At 28.2% G+C, this 20,370-nt stretch overlaps 4 protein-coding genes across 4 annotated transcripts in view; all 4 read left to right on the top strand.

The window, feature by feature from the left end:
- LOC129612476 (calcineurin-binding protein cabin-1-like) overlaps positions 1 to 5,935 on the top strand; it is a 52,352-nt gene extending 46,417 nt beyond the window's left edge. Inside the window, exons 11-14 of the mRNA XM_055526089.1 lie at positions 1,830 to 2,389; positions 2,560 to 3,148; positions 3,504 to 3,707; positions 3,786 to 5,935. Of these exons, the coding sequence (XP_055382064.1) occupies positions 1,830 to 2,389; positions 2,560 to 3,148; positions 3,504 to 3,707; positions 3,786 to 5,273 (2,841 nt within the window). The 3' untranslated portion in view covers positions 5,274 to 5,935. The remainder of the gene's footprint in view (positions 1 to 1,829; positions 2,390 to 2,559; positions 3,149 to 3,503; positions 3,708 to 3,785) is intronic.
- A 2,601-nt stretch (positions 5,936 to 8,536) lies between these two features.
- LOC129612379 (trypsin alpha-3-like) lies at positions 8,537 to 9,486 on the top strand. Its single transcript, XM_055525939.1, has 3 exons — positions 8,537 to 8,749; positions 8,811 to 9,318; positions 9,386 to 9,486. Exons 1-3 carry the CDS (start codon positions 8,537 to 8,539, stop codon positions 9,475 to 9,477), a joined length of 813 nt encoding a protein of 270 aa, XP_055381914.1. The 3' UTR covers positions 9,478 to 9,486.
- Positions 9,487 to 10,272: 786 nt separating this feature from the next.
- Positions 10,273 to 17,261, top strand: LOC129612378 (trypsin alpha-like). Its single transcript, XM_055525938.1, has 5 exons — positions 10,273 to 10,291; positions 10,689 to 10,843; positions 10,952 to 11,465; positions 16,648 to 17,109; positions 17,185 to 17,261. Exons 1-5 carry the CDS (start codon positions 10,273 to 10,275, stop codon positions 17,259 to 17,261), a joined length of 1,227 nt encoding a protein of 408 aa, XP_055381913.1.
- Positions 17,262 to 18,201: 940 nt separating this feature from the next.
- On the top strand, positions 18,202 to 19,778 carry LOC129612377 (trypsin alpha-3-like). The gene is made up of 4 exons (XM_055525936.1): positions 18,202 to 18,262; positions 18,949 to 19,064; positions 19,135 to 19,633; positions 19,705 to 19,778. Exons 1-4 carry the CDS (start codon positions 18,202 to 18,204, stop codon positions 19,776 to 19,778), a joined length of 750 nt encoding a protein of 249 aa, XP_055381911.1.
- Positions 19,779 to 20,370: the final 592 nt, after the last annotated feature.

Raw genomic sequence — 20,370 nt, 5'->3', positions numbered from 1 at the left:
CGTGCCAAAACTCGTTCCTTTGATTACGTCATCCATCTGTTCTGCAGTTGCATGAAGAAGTTTCCATTAGGTTAAAAAAAAAAGATTTTTGTTGTTGAATTGCTGCCGCTAAGTCATCAATACCAGGATGATAATTAGTTGTTTTTAAAGGAAACCAGGCTTCACAGGTTTCACTTAAAAAATTTTTGGAAACAATTTTTAGCAAATATAATTTTTATATTTTAAGCAAATATAATATCGGAAATATAAAAAATTTTGCACTGAAGTATTTATTAGCTCGTGCCAGGGAAAGCAGAGACGAGTGCCACCATGGGCACGCGTGAATTAGGTTCGCCATCCCTGATTTAGAAAGTTAAAGCGAAAAAAAAAACCGTTTATAGTTAGAGGCAATAAAAAATAATGTTGCTAGTTTAATGTAAAATCAACTTCATTCATAAAATATTTTTATTATGTTACTATAAATGTGTGAGTTCAAGTATGTGGTTGATTTAAATGTTTTTTAATTTTGTACAATAGTATGAAGATTATTTTAAATAACTATATGTACGATAATTTTTAAATATTTATATTGTGGAAAAAAGTTTTTAATGTGTTAAAACAAATTGATTCAAACGACCAATTTTTATTACTATTTCTTAATGCAATTTCGTACTAAATATATGTTTGTCACTGGGAACAACAGTATTTTAAACACGATATGTGTGTGCATACATATTATGTATATCTTATTAGATTTAATGCGAAATTTGTGAGATCTCAAAATAATCTAAATTACTTATCTGAATGAAGTTATTATTTACGGAATGAGGCTATTTGTATTATGATTTGTACTGTTCCAGATTATTATGAAACTATGAGTTAAGCTCATTGAAAAAGAAAAATGTCTGATCATAAGTAATTATTATGCTATAATTGAAAGAGCAACTTTATTAGGTTCGATGAAATTTCATTTTTACATTTTCACAGTATTATTTTATTGTGGTTGTGATTTTTTAATATTAGGTAAGGAAAAAATTTATGTATTTATGTATGAAATATTTTTAAAAAATTAAGTTTCATACATTAATTTTTGATACTTGCCAATCGAAAATTTAACACCACTGTGCTGATAACTAACGTATATCCCTTGTCACGTGAGAAAATATTGTGCGTTAGTAAGTTGGTATACTGATATTGTAACTATACGCTGCTCTTGATCGGTGTGTTTTGGAATTACAAAAAAATAGAAAATGAGCGTCAGTAAAATTTTTATATTTCAATTATTGTGCATTGTTGAGTCTTAAAATCAATTGTTTTAAAAATTTTTTATACTTTAATAATAAACATGATAAATTAAAAATAAATTGAAAGCTTAATCAATTTTAGAAAGTAACTCCAACTTTATGTAAAATAATTTTTTATTATAAATGCAGATTTGCTTTTCATAGCTTGCTTTTTTTACAACTCAACTGAACTTGTTATAAATCTGTCAATTCGTACCAAAACTCGTCACTTTTTGTGTCTTTTTATCCCTTTATCGTTTTTATGTCGCACGACTATCAACGCTTTGATCACATGTGATGATTGCCTGTTCCATTCTCATATGATGCGTCTATTAGGATAGGGTTTTGAGTGGTCTGCATCTTTTTGTATGATTCGTCTCATATTTTAGAATGAATTTAATAAGGTTTATAGGTAAAATACTAATTTAGCAGTGACATTTGTTAAATAATTGATTATAATTGGAAATAAATTGGCTTTAACTTAAAATTACAAATATAAAAAATAAAGTTCTTCATACATTATATTTGACATAAATATATTCAATGGGTTGTAATTTATTTCTTTAGGAAAGTTCAGCTACTACAACCACAACTACAGGAACAAGTTCATCCTCCTCTTCGAGTGAATCATCATCATCTAGTTCTGATTCTTCATCAGAGGAGTCTGACAGCGGCGGTTCTACAGAAGATGAAAATGAAAAGCATGATGAAAATGAACCGTTTACATTTACAGAATTGGAACCAATTTACAAAAGCTGTGTTAAGAATTTGGAAGAGTGTGTTACAAGATTTCCTGAACACTATAAATCAATATATCGTTTAGTGCATCATTATTTAAACGCACCCGATAAGTTAAAGAATATGCAAAAATGTCATCAGTTGTTAATTGGAAACTATACAACTAGTTTGGGTAATCACATTGCTGGTTTGTTTTCTGATCGTAAAAATAATAATTTTTTCAATGGAATTTGGAGGATTCCTTCATCAGAAATTGATCGTCCAGGAAGCTTTTCAACACATTTAGTGAAATGTGTAAATATTTTACTAGAAGTTTTGAGAAAAGATGCCGGTCACAGTATTTTAATTGACATGGCTCTACAATTACACAGAACTCCAGATCAAGATAAGTACGTCTTTTTTTGTGTATAATAAAATACTTACGGTAATTTACTTGCAGTATGCTTAGTTTTGTAATATACACATGTATGTGTATATCAAAAAACTAAGCATACCGCAATTTCTAAATATAATGTGTACATATGAAAGTTTATTATATATCAAAATATTTTATTTTTAGACGTTATATTAGAGACTTTGAAAGAAAGGAATTATGTAAGCAAGCAATGGCATTTTGTGTACAAGTTATGCGAGATATTTTGAAAAAGAATCAAGAAAATCGAAATGATTCAGAGCTTGTAGAACTCTTGTTAGATGTTTATAAAGCCCATAAAAAATGTATCAAGCACATGAATCAAAAAGAAGCATTATTCTCTCAATTGCTTGTGGATACTTATAAATTTTATATGGAAGATAAAGTAAAAAAATTACCAGAAACATGTAATTTATCTGATATTGCAATTCGATTTTGTGTTCAAGAAATTTCGCGTCGTAAAACAATTGGAAAGTACGGCGGTTCAATGTTAAATTCAAATCCAGATACATTAATGTCAAATGTGTCTTCTATGAGTGGACTAACTACAACTCAAATTTCTATAAACGAGTTGAATAATTTACAACAAGGAATAACATCTCGAGTAACATCTCCTGCAGCAGGTTTTTCAGATATCAACTCAAATACAATAGTTCAACAGCAAATTGCTCAAGCTAATTTACTACATAAAAATGCAGGACCTTATGTAATTGGTCGAACACCTACTCCACCTATGGTATGTTTAGAAAAATTTTCAAAAATTTTAAATTTAACTTTATGAAAAAATTAAGAAAAAGTAACTTATTACCGTTATTTCAACTCAATCATTATTTTTAATTTGTTTAAAATTAAGTTGATTAGGATAAATTTCATTTTCATTTCCTTTTAAATTTTCTGAAATTTTGCCAAATTTGATAACTTTGAGTACCTCTTGAATTTAAAGATTCCTTGAATTTAAATCAAAGATATGTATTTTAAATTTTTCACTTGCTCTAAAGCTGTTAAATATAAACGAAAAGATAAAATAGATAAGCATTTCATATTTTTACTTAATGCCATATTTAAAATACTAAATGAAAATTTTATTTTAGAATAAACCACCAACCACACAATTAGCTGGCGTTCCTTCTCGACCTCGGGGAAGACCAGTGGGTAGCAACAAAAATAGTCCTAGCATTAGTACACCAAACTTGTTAAATACACCACCACATGCCGCATATCCAATGGATGCATCATCGATTGCCGCATTAATGGCATTTTATGGAAATCCAGCATTACCGCCATCCGCTTCAAAAGTAATAGTGCTTTTTTTATTATAAATCTTAGAATAAAGGATAATGTATTTAATTGAAATTCCTTTGATGCTTTTCTAGGATACGAAATTCATGAATAATTTCTTCTCCGAGTTCTATAAATTTTTGGGTGCTAGTTCTGCTATGAATCCAACACCGACAGCACCAATTGCATCTCATAACATGACTTCACCATTATCTTCACCAATTACGCCACCACAAAAAAATTCAAATTCAACTGTTATAATAAATAATGCCGTTAATCCATCTTTGTCAGTCAATCAACAACAAAAAAACAATGTCAATTCTTCGAATATTGTGCTAGCGACGTCCCAGTTTCCTCCACAACCCACATTATCTTCATCTCCGAAGTTACCACAATTTGACATAAAAAATTTAATAGCATCCGCAGCTTCTCAAGTGGCACAAACAACACAGTCAGCTTCAGCTACTATAACAGTTGGCAGTGGTGAATTAACTATTACGCCAGCAAATACAAAATCCCCCAACTTGGGGTCTTCAAAAAATATTGGCGATCTTCCTACTCAAAAAGGTGGAAAATCATCACCTGCGTTATCAGTAACAAAAGTCAATCCACAAAAATCTCCAGGTCTTATTAGCGTTAAACCTTTATCGGACTTAACTGGTCCACCTAAACCAAGCATCCCAAACATTTCCAAACTGCCAATTCTTCCTGACTTACCTAAATCTTTAACAATAACACCAGCCATGTCAACACTTCATCAGCAGCCTGTATTACAAGTTCCGTCATCCTTAAATACAAAACAACAAAAGCAATCGCAATCAGGCGGTGGTAAAATAAAATCAAGAAAAACTTCAACTGTAGTTACAGACTTAATAAATAATCCTTATAAACGCCCACCTTCTGCTGGTAATACTATTCCAAATCAAGCTGAATCTTTCTTGAATCCAATGGCAATCGCAACACAAATGCAATACCCTGGATCCTCCAATTTTAATGCATCAACATTAACGCAACAAGCATCCTTGTTAAATGCATATGCGGATATGTTGAAACAAGTTGGACTAGAATCAAATAAGGATTTACTTGCACAAATAACAAAATCTCTTAGCCCTAATTTTACTACCGATAAAGGAAACACAAAAAAATCTGCTTCAAAATCAAATAAGGCTTTATCCGTCGCTAAACCCTCGATTCCACAACGAACATCGTCCAATTCGTCGAATCAGAATGCGAGTGGCATTTCAGTTCCAATTGTTGGTAACGTACCCGCTATATCACCAATATCTTCTTCACCGACAAATAAATTTTCACTTCCAAGTTCACAATTGCGTACCACTTCTTTTGCAGATGCATTCGTTGCATCTTTGAATAATAATTCAGGGCAAAGTTGTTACAATAGACCAGGATCAACACCTTCACCATCAACGCAAGTTAGTCCTACAAAAACCTTGCAACAAAAGTTAGCCGAACAAAAGCAAAAGGCAAATCAAATGATTGCTAAAAATTCAGCTGGTTCAAGTTCTGGAAATCAAAAATCTTCGAAGTCGTCTAATAATGATATAGACATTATAGTTTTAGATTAAACATTTAGTAGACGAACAAAAACTGTTTTGCATAACTTTCAATTCGTTGATAGTTATAAAAAATAAAAAAGTTTTTTATTTTATTCATACATGCTTGATTTTGGCATTTCTTACATACATATAATATACATACATACATATTTTATATTTTAACAAAACAAATAAAAATTATGATTAGATGCATTTGTACTACTTTTTTCCATGTCAAAAATATAAATCGTGCAAGAAAAGATCCTTTGTCTATTTATTTTGCATTTAATATTTTGCAAGTTTTACTATAGAATTGGAATATTTTTTTTTTGTGTACGTGGAATGAGAAGGAACGGTGCGCCTCGAAACTACGCGACTTTTTGTTAGGTCTTTCTTGCGTAGGCACTTAGCGGCTGAACTACATTGGAACCCAATACCCCAGATTATTGATAAGATACCTTATTGTATTACTTTTGCTTTACGAAAATAACCTTCTTGAGCTATCCCCAGCTCTATCATTAATTCCACTCGTAGAATCTAACGAATTACGAACCTAACTACGACGTAGACTTTTGAATGATAACGAATTTTTTTCCTAGAGGTTATGAATCACCAATGGCTGTATCATTTTTCGGAGTGTCAAAATCAGTATTTTATTTCGAGTATCAAATTATTTATATTTTTTGGTTGCAATTTCAATAAACGACTTTCATACAAAACGATATTTTTAAAATATTCATGCAAAAGAATATTTTTTTAAAATATCCTTGTGTATGAAGGTTTTGCTGCTTGTTTTGTGTTTGGATATTTTTAAAAAGTGGAAAAAAAAACTTTTTGCAATATGAATTCATTTTTTTTCATAGTACTCGTAGCTGTGTTAGAGTAATACCAACTCAAACAAAAAAAATTAAAATTTGAAAATTTAATACGGCTATTCTCTTTAAATTGCTTGTTACGAGTGATTATTTCTTTTGTAGGCTTTTGAGGGTAATTTTTACTACGAACGTAATCTATGATTACTCCATTACGAATATTCGGAGCAGAATTTTAATAATACGTAATTGATTATATGATATTCGTAATTTTCCGAATTTCAGAGCTGCGAACGAAATTCATGATAGAGCTGCTCAAGTTAGTTTGAACTGCTTTTGCATCTTGTGGATGGTTTCCAAATATCATTGTTCGGAATCGTTCGGGATAATTCAAATTTGCCCTTCAGGTTCTAGCTTAAATCTAAAAAATCTAAACAAGAACTAATTAATTTACTTTTTCAGATTTTTAGTTTATTGCATTTATTCAAGTGATTTTTTTGGAGTTTAAAATGTTTTTGCAGCGTTTAAAAGAGTCTTTTAAAAATGCGTTAGAATTTTAAACATGCACTATTCTCGAACGTGCTTCTGTAGCAGATAAGATTTATCGAACATACTGTATTCTAAGACTTTGTATTTTTGATTTGTTGAACATGCTTTATATTGATTAAGTGCTAAAAGATGATTATTTATTAATATATTTGTACTTATTAATCATATATTAATAAATAAGAATCATTTTGTTACAAATTTGGCTCATAAAATCTGTATTCCTAAGATTTGTATATTCTTTTCAGTATGTATACGAAACAATAAGTGTTACAAACAAATTAAATATTAAAATCCTAAGTTTAGTATTGCAAAAGAATAAACTTAGGATTTTAATATTTAATAAAAAAACCAAAGTGAAACCAAATTTGTAACAATGGGGTCGCAAAATTTGTAACTTTGCAAGATCGCAAAAATTATATCTGTTTTACATTTTTGTTTTTTAATTTTTTGCAAAACTTTGACCTATAAAAAGGTTTTTTATATGTATTTTCCAAAATATTACTCGTTATAGATTTTAAATTATTTAGATCTTTAAACAAATTAACAATTTTAAAAGTGCCCCCAATTAAATTGTTCTCCATTGGTGAAAGGTTCGCAATTCATGATGTATTTATCATATATGCTTATTTTTGTAATTTTTTCCCAAAAAGTAATTTCTAAATGCTAATAAAATGTGATCATGTTTTAATTTTGATTTAGATTCAATACCTTCAGAATGAAATGAATCTATATTTTTTTAGATTTTTAAAACCACAATGACTACAAGTGTTCTGGAATGAATTCAAAGTGTTTCTTTCAAGGAATTTCCAAAACGACTATACATTGAAGGTTAAAGATAAAATAATTTGTGCCAGCATAAAATTGTTAAAAAGAAATGAATGTGTAGATATTGAGCCTTATTCTAGTTGTCGCGTCACTTACGTGACATTTGTATTAAATTACAAAATTTATAATTTTTTATATTTTTATTAAATTGTTTAAACTTACATTTTTGGTGTATCCATCTCGCTTGTCACTTGTTAAATACTTTTCGACAAAAAACGTCGTTTCACTACGCCATGTGTCGCTCTACAACGACAACTGGAATATACCTGAAACACATTTTCCCGCTATTCCACGACACGTGTCACTTTAATCGCCATTTAGAATATCAAATTCAAGTCGTGACGACAATTGTCGCTCTACTTCGACAACTAGAATAAGGCTCATTGTCTGAAACGAATTTGCATACATTTAGGAGAATGTTATGTGCATACATGTTATGGAGAATGTTATGTTGCGTAATTTAATATTTTCCGTTACAAAATATTATATTATGTACATATAAGTTTTTAGAAAAAAAAAAACGTGGAAATATTACGATATTTAACTCCCGTATAATAAAAAATTGTTTGTTGAATTTGAAATGTGTTGAAGTTAAACTTAACTTTACATCGAATATTTTATTCCGAATCTTGGTGCATGATTTATAACTGTAATTTATTTTAATTTAATGATTATTAATTAATTTAATTTAAGCGCATGACCTATGTATTATATTGACTAATTAAGTACGTTTGGACTAACAAAATTTTTATTCAAATTTAATGCCTGATTATAATTATTACATTGTAATATGTACTTGTTTGCGCATGTGATTTCAAATTCATTTCATTTTTTCATTGCATTTAGATTTAAAAATATCATTTTCTGTGCTCTTCTTTGTTTTTTTTAGCATTCAGTTTACTTACAAAAATTAAAAGCGCCCAAAATAAAGTAAATTGAAATATTTACTTTTTACCGTAAACAAACATACCTTGAATTGCATATTGTTTACCTATTCAATGCTTGTTTTTGTAGTAAAAGCAAAATTTTTCTCTATAAAAGTAAAAAATAATTTATAAAGTTATCATTTACAATAATTAACTTACATTTGTTATGGTTCAATCAAAAATGTTTTTTCAAATACTAAAATTATTAGTATTTGTAGTGCTTTTGGTAAAAAGCACTAAAGCCCAATTGGAAAATACAACAAATTCAACATTGATATTAAAGAAAAACGATGACAAAATTGTTGGTGGACAATCAACTTCTATAACTTCGGTTCCATATCAAGTTGCTATTACCGTATCAGGATCTATTTGTGGAGGATCTTTAATAGCTACGGTAAATTGTATATTTCCAGTTTATTAATTAATATGCATACATAGATTCTTTTTTTTTATAGAATATCGTTTTAACTGCAGCACACTGCGTTGTTGGGCGTAGTCCATCATCTGTTACTGTTCGAGCTGGCTCTAATTATTATAATCGTAATGGAGTTCTTTTACCTGTGTCGAGGATTTTAAGCAATTATAATTTTAATTTCCAAACTATGACTCATGATATTGCTATGTTAAAGTTAAGTAGAAGTTTAACTGCAAGCGAAATGAGTATTTATGGTATTCAGACAATCCAACTTCAAACAACTATACCCCAAGATAATTCATTGACGAAAGTTTCTGGATATGGTAGATTGTCATCTCAGGGCTCCTTGGCATCAACATTACAATCAGTTACGGTAACTCTAATAAATTGGAGTCAATGTAATCAAAGATACAATTGGAGATTGACGAGCACAATGATATGTGCTGGACATTTTGGTGGTGGAAGAGATGCATGTCAAGGTGATTCTGGCGGGCCATTAGCATATGAAGGAAAACTTTTAGGTATCGTGTCATGGGGTTACGGGTGTGGTAAGTTATATATTGAGCAATGAAAAATTTGCTTTTCACAAAAAGTCTATTTTTATTATATTTTTAGCTTCAGCTATGTATCCAGGCATTTATACTAGTGTACCAGCGTTATATGGATGGATTCAAAGCAGTACTGCTGAAATGCTAAGATTTGTGTGATAAAATGGTGCATTTGTATTTAAATTTAGTCTAGTTTTTTGAATGATTTCAAATTGTTTCAATTATATGAGTTTATTAAGGAAAAGAGTTATAATAATTAAAAATCAATAAAAAAAATTAGTTTTCCTGGAAAGATAACATTATTTTCAATGGTTACAATAACGACCTAAAATGACTGTTCTTATATTTTATCATTCTAAATTTTTAAAACGGTTCAGCAAATTCTTAAGTTAGAGTCAAATATATGTATATCTGTGGCACGCTATAATGAATATTCTTAAAATATCGTGAAACACAACAAACATAAAAACAGCAGAAAATATGAATTGTTCTTCCTTTATTTGAAAATAAATTTTTATTTTCATTATTAAATTTTTGAACTTATTATTTAATTTTGTACTTATAAATTGTCCCAAATACATACTTAAAAATTTTATTTACTTTGCTAAATTTTTAGTAAATTAATAAATTTTAAAGACCTACTGTGGAACTGTCAATTACTAAAAGCAAATTATGGATTGGGAATCGGAATTAAATTATGAATCGGGAAATAAAATCACTTATGTGAAGCTTTGTTATACTTTAAGAATTTTCTTATGACAAGAGAGCAATTTTATACCACTTTAGTTTTAATAGAAATATGTTTAAATTTTATTATTTGTGTAGTAATATACAAATTTTAAGTACACAAATTGGAAATTTCTATTGAGAACAGGCTATCAGTATACTATTAAAATAACAATATAAAATTATTACATTGCAAAATTGAGAAAATTAAGAAATATTTTGATTAAGATGTATCTATCCAAAGGAGGTACAGTTGGCACCATATTTTGTTGCCTTAAGCAAAAAAAGGCAACTGACATCCCGACAAAAAATTTTGCATTAAAATATTTTTGCATTAAAACATTTTAATGCAAAACTTCTTATTAAAAAATAAAATTGTGACGTATCTTTGTATACTTATTACGTTTTTTTTAACAACTGTTATACTATTCTTAAATCAATATTTGCGAAATAATTCTTCAAATTATTAAATTTCTATGACATTTTTTTCGTGTTAAATTTTGATATTAATTAGAGGTTAAATTTTGGAACTTTTTAGTTTAATAACTAATGAACAGGAGCAATCATTTCACAAACTTTTTTAACAATGTTAAATAAGAATCTGAAAATCAAAAACATTAATTTTTTTTGGATATTAATCGCAGCTTTACAAATTATCACAGTTTCAGGGGAGAACAGTACTTTAGTAATAGAGGATCGTATAATTGGCGGCATAAAAACAAATATCTTCAAGCATCGATATCAAGTAGCATTGATTAAAACTGGTTATTTTTATTGTGGCGGAAGTTTACTGAGATGGGTAATATAAGCAATAAATTTCGTTAAATTCATTTGTTTATATAGTTTCCTTAAATATTTGCATTATGTGTGCATATATAAATTATTTACTTGGATACATTTTTTTTAGAATTGGGTAATAACAGCTTCTCATTGCACTAAAGGAGCAAAGCCAAAGCAATTTAAGGTTCGTGCCGGTTCAAGCTATTGGCATAAAGGTGGTGTTTTAGCCAGAGTAAAAAAAATTATGGTTAATGCGAAATTTACAATGCGTACACTTACACATGATGTTTCTTTAATGAAACTTAAATCGTCTCTTAGTAAATATGCTAACAGATATCCAATCAAACGAATTGGTATTGCACCTTATTTGCCACGTGCTGGCGCAGTAGCAGTTATTGCTGGTTGGGGTGACACTAGTAACAAAAGTAATTCCCCTCCAAGTCAATTACGGCAACTAAAGGTTAGAGTAATTAAAAGAAAGTTATGTAAACAAAGTTATGGAGCATATTTAGACTCATCAATGTTTTGTGCTGGTGTATGGTATGAAAATGGTAAGGACACATGTTATGGAGATTCTGGTGGCGGTTTAAAATATAATGGGCAATTAATTGGTGTAGTTTCTTATGCTGGAAGTATATGCGGTGAGTAGTTAAATTAAAATAAATATTTTTTCTATTATATTAAAAACCACCCTTATTTTTTAGCGGAAAAACATTATCCTACAGTTTATGCAAATTTAAATTTGAAAAACTTAAAACAGTGGATTTTTAAAGTTATTAAAAATCACTGATTTTAACTATTAACACCAGTTTTTGTTTCTTATATACAAAATTTCTTTTAGGAGATGCAGTTTTATTCACCTTTAAATTATTTAACAATAACTTTCAATTTTATTTTTATTTTAAAGAATTGTAAATTGAAAAAATATGAAACAATAAAATAACTATTTAATAATAAAATTAAAATGTTAGAAGTTTCGCTTATAAAAAATATTCATTAGGTAAAACTTTACAGGTTTCTCATGCAGTTTCCCATATGAACATTTTAAAAGTATATTGCATATACAAGAGCTGCGAAAAAGACCATTTTCGATATGGTCCATTAAATTGTGTATATGTACATTTACATATTTCATATTGTAGTTTGATATAAATTTTGGCTTGTTATTTACTTTTACAAAATATATCTCACCAATCAATAATTAAAATATATTTTTCATTTTTAATTTTTTCAGCATTAACTAAAAATCTTTTCACAATTTTATAATTTTAATTAATTTTTCAGAATAATAATTATAAAGAGAACGAACGAGTTTGAATTAGAAAGTTAATTTTTAAAAAATAGCGGGCTCGAAATGCAACTATACAACTTCATATTACCATACAATTTTAATACTACCATACAATTTTAAGAAAAATTTGATCATATCTTTGAAGCTATAATCTGCACTATTCAAATTTCAAATAGAAAGAAATAAAGTATTCTGAAAGTTATTATTCTGACAAAATTTAATAGTGGTTCTTTAAGTTTTCACAATAGTCGCGTTGCAGCTTGAAAAATAATTCGATCATATCTCGGAAACTATAAAACCCGCACAGTATTCAGTTTTTTGAACAACTTTCAAAATACTTTATATCCCAAATATCGGAAATAATAAATTGCAAATTGGTTGCAAAAATTTGGTAAACGAGTTCGCATAAGTACTCGCTAATAAAGAATTCCAACAACAACTTACTCATCCTTAAAAATTTTACAAACTAGAGCAGGTCTAAGAACATTCTATTAAAATATTGATAGAAAATGTAGAAAAATATTTGCGGAGGTATCACACAGTTGATACGATATTTTTAGATTTGCATTTAAATTATTATTTAAGTTCTATTAAAAGTTTAATTTTTCAATATTGTGTATACCTATGTCATCTTATGAAAGCCTTTTTGAAATTTGAATTAAATAAATTCGGATCAAACCATTCGTTTGTAAAGTAGCACATATCCTTTGAATACATGAAAAAACGTTTTCTTTAACTCTCTTACGCCGTTCAAAAATACGTGAATGAGTGAAAAATCAATCATAATTTTTTGTATAACATAAAATACTCGTTTCATGTTTTTGAATTTTTTTATTTTCTCTTTTTCTTTTACAATTATGCATTGTTTTGTACTTTGTGATTTTATTTTGAATTTTTTTTGATTGAATGTTTCTTGTTTATATATTTTTTTTTTCAAAATAGGTGAAATTTCATCCAACGTCGAATTAGGTTTAAAAATAATCTGCTATCTGTTTAAATTATTTTTAAATTTATGAAAATATATTAAATTATTGCATAGACCTAGGATGAAAAAAAAGCTGAAAGAAGCGTTAACGTTATATCCGTTATGTAAGAAACCGGTCATAGAAATCGCTTGGTTATCCCTGTTATACCCGTACGAATATATGTTCGAAGGGTATACTAAATTTGCCTTACCGTTTGTAACGCCAAGAAATAATGGTCTTAGATATAGACTCAAGTGCATGTTTTTATCAGTGTTGAATCCTGAGTCAATTTAGCTTTGGCTGTCCGTCCATCCGTACGTCCCAACGATAACTCAAAAACTAATTGAGCTAAATTCACCAAATTTTAAATGATTTATTATAGTAAATATAATAAATATAGTATAGTAGAACCCTATTTAAATTGGATATGATCTGGGTACGGGTTCGGGCAGCTGCCATACAACTTCAAAATTTATTTGATTATATAAAAGCTGTGATATTAAAATTTCGCACAAGCGAATAAATTAGTTGGGCCAATGTGTTTGATAAAATTCGTTGAAATTGCTTTGCTCCTTCTAGTAGCTGCCATACAACTTCAATAGTAGTTTGGCCGTTATAAAATATTGAAAACACAGTACTAAAATTTTGCATAAATAAATATGGTAACTTAAAGTTATGGTCTGTCTCATACTCAGCTATGACATATTTATTCGCACATAGGATAGAAAATTTCTTACGGGTATCACTGAGTTGACACGGTCAATTCTATTTTTTCTCGTTTTAATTAAATTACTTAGCAACATACGACTATTATCATATACATTATTTATTTTAATTTCTATAATATAGGGGACAAGTGTACTTTGTTTGAATATTATTATTTCAAAAGCACTTAAGATTTAAAGACGAAAACAATTCCCCGTCTTATTTACTTTTTGCCAGATGCAGAAATAGTAAATTTATTTATTATTTAATATTTCAAAGATATTTTAGGAGTATTGGAAAAATTTTTCAAGTTTCTCCAAGGATTTTAAGTACAATTTGCCTATGTGTGTTAGTGTCAATATTTTGCTAATTTTTTTCGGACCCGTTGTGTATACATAGAGATTGCTTTTTACCGACCGTATTGTGTAAACAATAGGTAGGTTATGTGATTTCAACAAATTTTGCATATCGAATTTTCGGTGGGAATGCACTTCTCCATAGTAGGGAAGTGTAAGTAAACTATTTTTGGCAACCTGTCGGTCCGTCGGTCTGTCGGTTTGTCGGTCTGTCGGTCTGTTGGTCTGTCGGTCTGTCGGTCTGTGTGTGTACACATGTAGCTCAAGTTCGGCTGAATCGATTTTGATAAAATTTTATATGTAAGTTTATTTCGACCATGGCACGGATTGATCAGCTTTTGCGATATATCAGGCCTCGGGAACTGCACATTTTTCACCATATCTACGGAACGAATTGATATAATTTCTTGAAATTTGATATTTGAGTTCTGGTTGTCACCGAAACTAACTGGCGAGCATTTCAGTGAATTCGGGTAGCAAAAAGCGAAATTCTACTAAGAGCCATATTTACATTTTTCTAGGCATGTTAACTATAAGCTTACTAATGTCCTAAAAATTGGAAAGAAGTATTTAACAGACATTTTTATAATATTCTGTAACATTTTCATTTAACTAGATAATACACATTGCGGTCGGTTATGTGCTGATCACATCAGATTTTTTTTTTTGAGTTTCCAGTTCTCTTGCTATTTTTATATAACAAATATTTAATGTTTAGTATTAAAAAACAATCTTTTTCTGGAATAAGTATAAGTATAATTTTACTCATATTTACAAAGTATGTTTAAAATTACTGCAAAACATGTTTGATTAACTTTGAATTTATTTGTACTGCAAACATAATTTTTTTTTATTTTATCTTAAGCAAGAACTCGCAAAAAAAATGAAATTATGTAATCTCAAAAATATAATTAAATATTTTTTTAACTGTTTAATAATTTTTAAATGTTGCTTTATTAATTTTAAGCTTTTTTATTTTGAAACTCTTAATGTAATAGTTGTTAATTAAAGTATTACAGTATTTTTAGAAACGCGTATTGCCAAAAAAATAGGGGTTATTTTGAAAATTTCTTTCATTAGCTTAGAAATATTTCTTTTATAAAAAAATAATTTAAAAAACTTAAGCTTCTGGAAATGGGAGTAATGAATTGATTGGTTTGCAGAGATCTTAAGGGTCTGCTATATACTGGAGAAAAACTTCGAAATCTTGTTAAATTACAAGTTTTATTATTTTTTATTGTTTTAGCATGGCCAACATTGCAAATAATTTGCAAAAAATTAATATTTACTTTGAATTAACCTGTGCACTATGGAACCACGCTGAGTGGGAGTGAGAAGGTGCAAATTTCAAATTTTCTGGTGGTTTTTAGATTCTTGATTTTTAAATTGAAAGTTTAAGGAAGGAAAATCCTTTTCTGTATTAAAAAAAGGGATTTACAACCATTTCTATTAATTTCTTTTTTAATAAATTTTTTGAATTATATTTATGTATCTTCTAGATTATGCGCGTTATATATTTCATACCGAAGGCCAGATATATGTTATAATATGAGATGCACATATATGTAGGGAATTCTTCTAACTGTGTGTAAAGTAATTGAATTCAGTGTCTATAAGAAAAGATTACAACAGACTATAGTTGTATTTCTTGGCACATAAAAGAAAATAAATTGTATGTTATCATTTCCGAAATCTTAGATCAGTCGCTTCATATCCATATCGTTTTTTTATACAAATGAAGAGGTAAATTTAACTTTCAAGTTGGTAAACCAAAGCGGAAGGAGGATTCACTCTTTCCAATTTTAATCTTATGCTTTCGAATAAAATTAAAATTTGAAAAAGTGAAAAAGTTACTTTCTTTGGCAAAATATTGCAAATAAAACGTAAATTTGTTCATTTAATTTATTTGGCAGAATTTTGAGCTAAACAAATAAATCATTTATGTGGTATTTTTTTTCGCGTATATAGCATTCAAAACTTTAATACGAGTACTAGTAGCACATATGTACATAACATTTAAAGATGAATTTTTGTTTAAAGATTTTAATATCCCCACTTGAATAAAGAAATATCACTTAAATAAAAGATCTATTATTTAATAATTTAAATAATAATTTTATATAAAAACAGACGAACGGTTTGGGTAAACAAATTTTTGTTATAAAAAGCGGAATCATAATTTGGTTGATATTTTATAAGTGATTAAAAATGAAGAATTTAACAGCATTTATTCAATTTATTACAATTTTTGTGTTGTTTGCAAATTTTGCGAACGGGCAGGATAGAATTGTAGGAGGGGCTTTCCAAAATATCAACTCCGTTCCTTATCAAGTTCTTTTATTTCCATCAAATTACTATTGCGGTGGTTCGCTCCTTTCTAAGGTTAACATTTTCTTATGCTGTTTATATTTTTTTATATATATTTCAATTTTCACAATAATTTTGCAAAATTTTTTTTTTTGCTAGCATTGGATTTTAAGCGCTGCTCATTGTACTAATAATTTAGATGCTTCGCAAATTACCGCTTATTTTGGAATTCAGAAAATGTCAGAGGCATATTTCAGTACATCTTATGCCATTGATTTTCTTGCGCAATATCCGTATTATGATCCTGTTTCACAAGATAATGATATAGTTATGTTAAGAACAGCCACAGATGTCACTTTTACTCCAACAATACAACCAATTCAATTACAAAGAACAATGCCAGGCGATGGATCAGATGTTAAAGTTTCTGGCTATGGAGACACCGCATTTGAAGGATCATCGAGTGATTTCCTATTAAGTGCTGTTATAAAAATAATGAATTTCGAAACATGTAACTGGAATTACGGCGGCGGATTGACAGATAATATGATTTGCGCTGGTGTAGCAAATTATAAAATTGATTCATGTCAGGGAGATTCTGGTGGTCCTCTAGTATATAATGGAAAATTACTTGGTGTTGTTTCATTTGGAAATGGATGTGGTAATAATTTCATATTTATATTTTTTTTTTATTTAAATATAATAATAATGAAAATGCTTTTATTTCTGTTTTTAGCTACCGATGGTTATGCTGGAGTTTATACAAAAGTACCTAATTATATAGATTGGATTGAACACTATCTTAAATATTGAAGGATTTCATATTCTAAATTTTAACAAACATATTTAAAGGTTATTTATTGTTAATATATCACTTACGTATGTGCAAATACAAATCAATAAATTTATGCAAAATAAAATTTTTAAAACTTGTACTTAATTTATAAAATAATGAAGCGTAGTAATAATGAAATTCGAAAATTAGCGCGTCAGTATATTGCTAATGTTTGCATAAGGAAGTCAAGTTTATTATAAAGATATTACAAGCTCTATATGCAAATTTTACTATCAGTTAATTGTACGAGGGAAAATAATTTAAAAATTTTTGAATTAAAAACCTGTTGAAATTTTCTAAACAAATATCGTAAATACTGTATTAGTGATTTTAAATCTATTTTGTCAATGGTTGTCGGCAGGTTTAAGAATTTTTGGTATTTTAGAATATTCGTATTAAGGTTTAGTTGTTAAAAATTGAACAAAAAGTAAAAATATAATGAGCAGTAATGATTTTATTGATCGCGAACAAAAACCAATGCGATTTTGTACCGAAAATTCTGATATTTATTAAAGATTTTAAGATAATTTTCAAATTATTTGTCCAACTATGTAGTTTCAACTGCATTTGGAATATAACTTTGATAACCTTGACAAATTTAACTAAAGAAACTGAATAAATTTCATATGTGCTACTGCCGCAGACGAAATATATTATCACCATAAATTATATCTGAAATTTTCACATAATTTTCAGAACAGAAATTTAATTATTGATTATAATTGATCCGCTATTTGATTAGAGAAAAGAACATAAATTTTAAGTTCATAATGCTAATAAATTACTATAATGTGAATTCTGGCGAATGAAAATTTTTTTCGCATCATAATAAGTCAAAAATATAAAGAATTTTATTGAAGTAATTAAATTTTAAAACAAGAATTTAAAAGAAAATACTGCCATTATGGCCAAAAAATAATGTGGATAAATCCATTTTATTGGCCAAATGCTAGCGAATTCGGCAGTCCAGCAGAATTCGGTAAATTTACCAATTCATTGTATTTAAAAAACTTAAAAATCAAATGAAAATTAACTATGTTAATAAAAAAGTGCAACAGAATTTATAAAGTAAATATGTATAATAATTAAAAGTATAAAAAGAGCCATCTCATAATGTGTCATCTCATATGAGAAAAGGAAAACTAAAAAGGAAAAAGCAATAAAAATCTGTTATCGCGTATTGTTGCTGTATTGAAATCTTATGCTTGCGATATTTTTCCAGCCATTGTTTGCTCAAGTTCTTTAAAAGCTTTAATGAACATCTTTTAATCAGCTGAATTTATTTCATCAGATTTTATTGTATAACAGATTTCTAACTAAATTAAATAAAAATTTTAGTCAATATTTTGAAGGTGCTTCATTTAAAGTTATATAATTTTTAGGTAGAAAAATTTTTCACTTGAATAAAGAGCGTGTGTTAAAATATTTGCATTAATAAAAAAAAATTATACAAAGAAGAACATTCAATATTATTAAATGCTAAAATAATAAAAATGGAATATAATGGATATAAACAAATACTAATCTATTATAAAAGAGACAAAAATATTCTTTAAACGCCACTTAAGGTAAAATTCAAGACATAACAAATCGCCATGTTTCTTCACTTAATAATACCAATTTTTTTTCTATTAACAAATAATAACAATGTATATTCAATGCCAGATTTCTTTGGCCAAGATAGAATTGTAGGAGGTAGTTTTCAACAGATAAGCACTCGTCCATTTCAAGTTGCTATTTTCCCAGGAGATACTTTATGCGGTGGTTCAATTTTAAACGAGGTATAATTCAATTTATTTCTTAAAATTTATAAAATTTTTCATTTAAACAATACACATTTACGTATAATAGTTTTGGATGGTAACAGCAGCCCATTGCACAGATGGTTTAACAAAAGATGATATTGAATTTGCATATGGAATACAAGATATTTCAAAAATAACTAAATACCTTCCTATTTCAAGACTTGAACAACATAAAAGTTGGAACACTAAAACAAAAGATAGTGATATAAGTTTGATAAAAGCTGTCGATAAGATAATATTTACTCCATCAGTTCGTCCAATTTCTATAGATCTTTCTATACCACCAGATGGTGCAACTGTTACTGCATCTGGTTACGGTGATGTTGAGGAAAATGGTGAAGCAAGTGAAGCACTAAAAAGTGTTGATTTGGTTATACAAAGTTTTGATACATGTAATGCTAAATATGGAAAAACATTAACAAATAATATGATTTGTGCAATTGCACCTGCAGGAGTTGTTGGTGATACATGCCAGGGTGATTCTGGTGGTCCATTAACATATAATGGAAAATTGATTGGTGTTGTATCAGCAGGAGCAGGATGCGGTAAAAATAGAAAATCAATATATTTTTTATTTAGTTTTTTAATATTTTAATTTGTTTTATTTTCTTATTAGCTGGTGGAGTTGCCGGATTCTATGTAAAAATAGCAAATTATATAAAATGGATTAACGATATTATTGTACAGTAGAACTAGAGCGATGAAAAGGTCTTATTCACTAAAGATATGTGATAATAATCATTTATAGTTAGTTTGTGTATATAACAAAAAATTTATAAAATGTGTTAAATATATTTTTGAAATTCTTGTAATTGAAAATATAAAAAAAAATGGAAATTTTTTGTTTATTACGTTTTACTATTTTCTCTGTAATTTAACTACTGCTGTTACCTGCAAATTATTTTTGAAAGAGACAGTAATGTCCTTTTTCTTTTTGTTTTTCTAATTTAATAAAATTAGATTTACAATTTTAATTATAAAATTTTTTAGTGCCCCTCTTTCTAAAAAAATTGAAAAATTATGTAAAGTTAGCGTGCATAATATAGAATTATTGGGATATTGTTGAAAATTTACATGGAAACGACGTAAATATGTAAAGCATATGCATTTTGTGTTGCTATATAAGTATCCGCCTTTCTTATAAGTGTTTTTCATTCAAAGTGGTTTAATGAAAGCTGTAAAAAATGTAACCTACTACGTACACGTATACGGACATATAGTAAAAAATGTTTACTATACGTAGTAGGTACATACGGGAATATACCCTATGTTTTCTACAACT

The sequence above is a fragment of the Condylostylus longicornis genome, unplaced genomic scaffold (genome assembly GCF_029603195.1).
Source record: "Condylostylus longicornis isolate FDR11 unplaced genomic scaffold, ASM2960319v2 ptg000072l, whole genome shotgun sequence".
NCBI classification, from domain to species: domain Eukaryota; kingdom Metazoa; phylum Arthropoda; class Insecta; order Diptera; family Dolichopodidae; genus Condylostylus; species Condylostylus longicornis.
The sequence above is the reverse complement of the archived record's forward strand: the minus strand, read 5'-3'. Positions and strand labels throughout refer to the sequence as shown.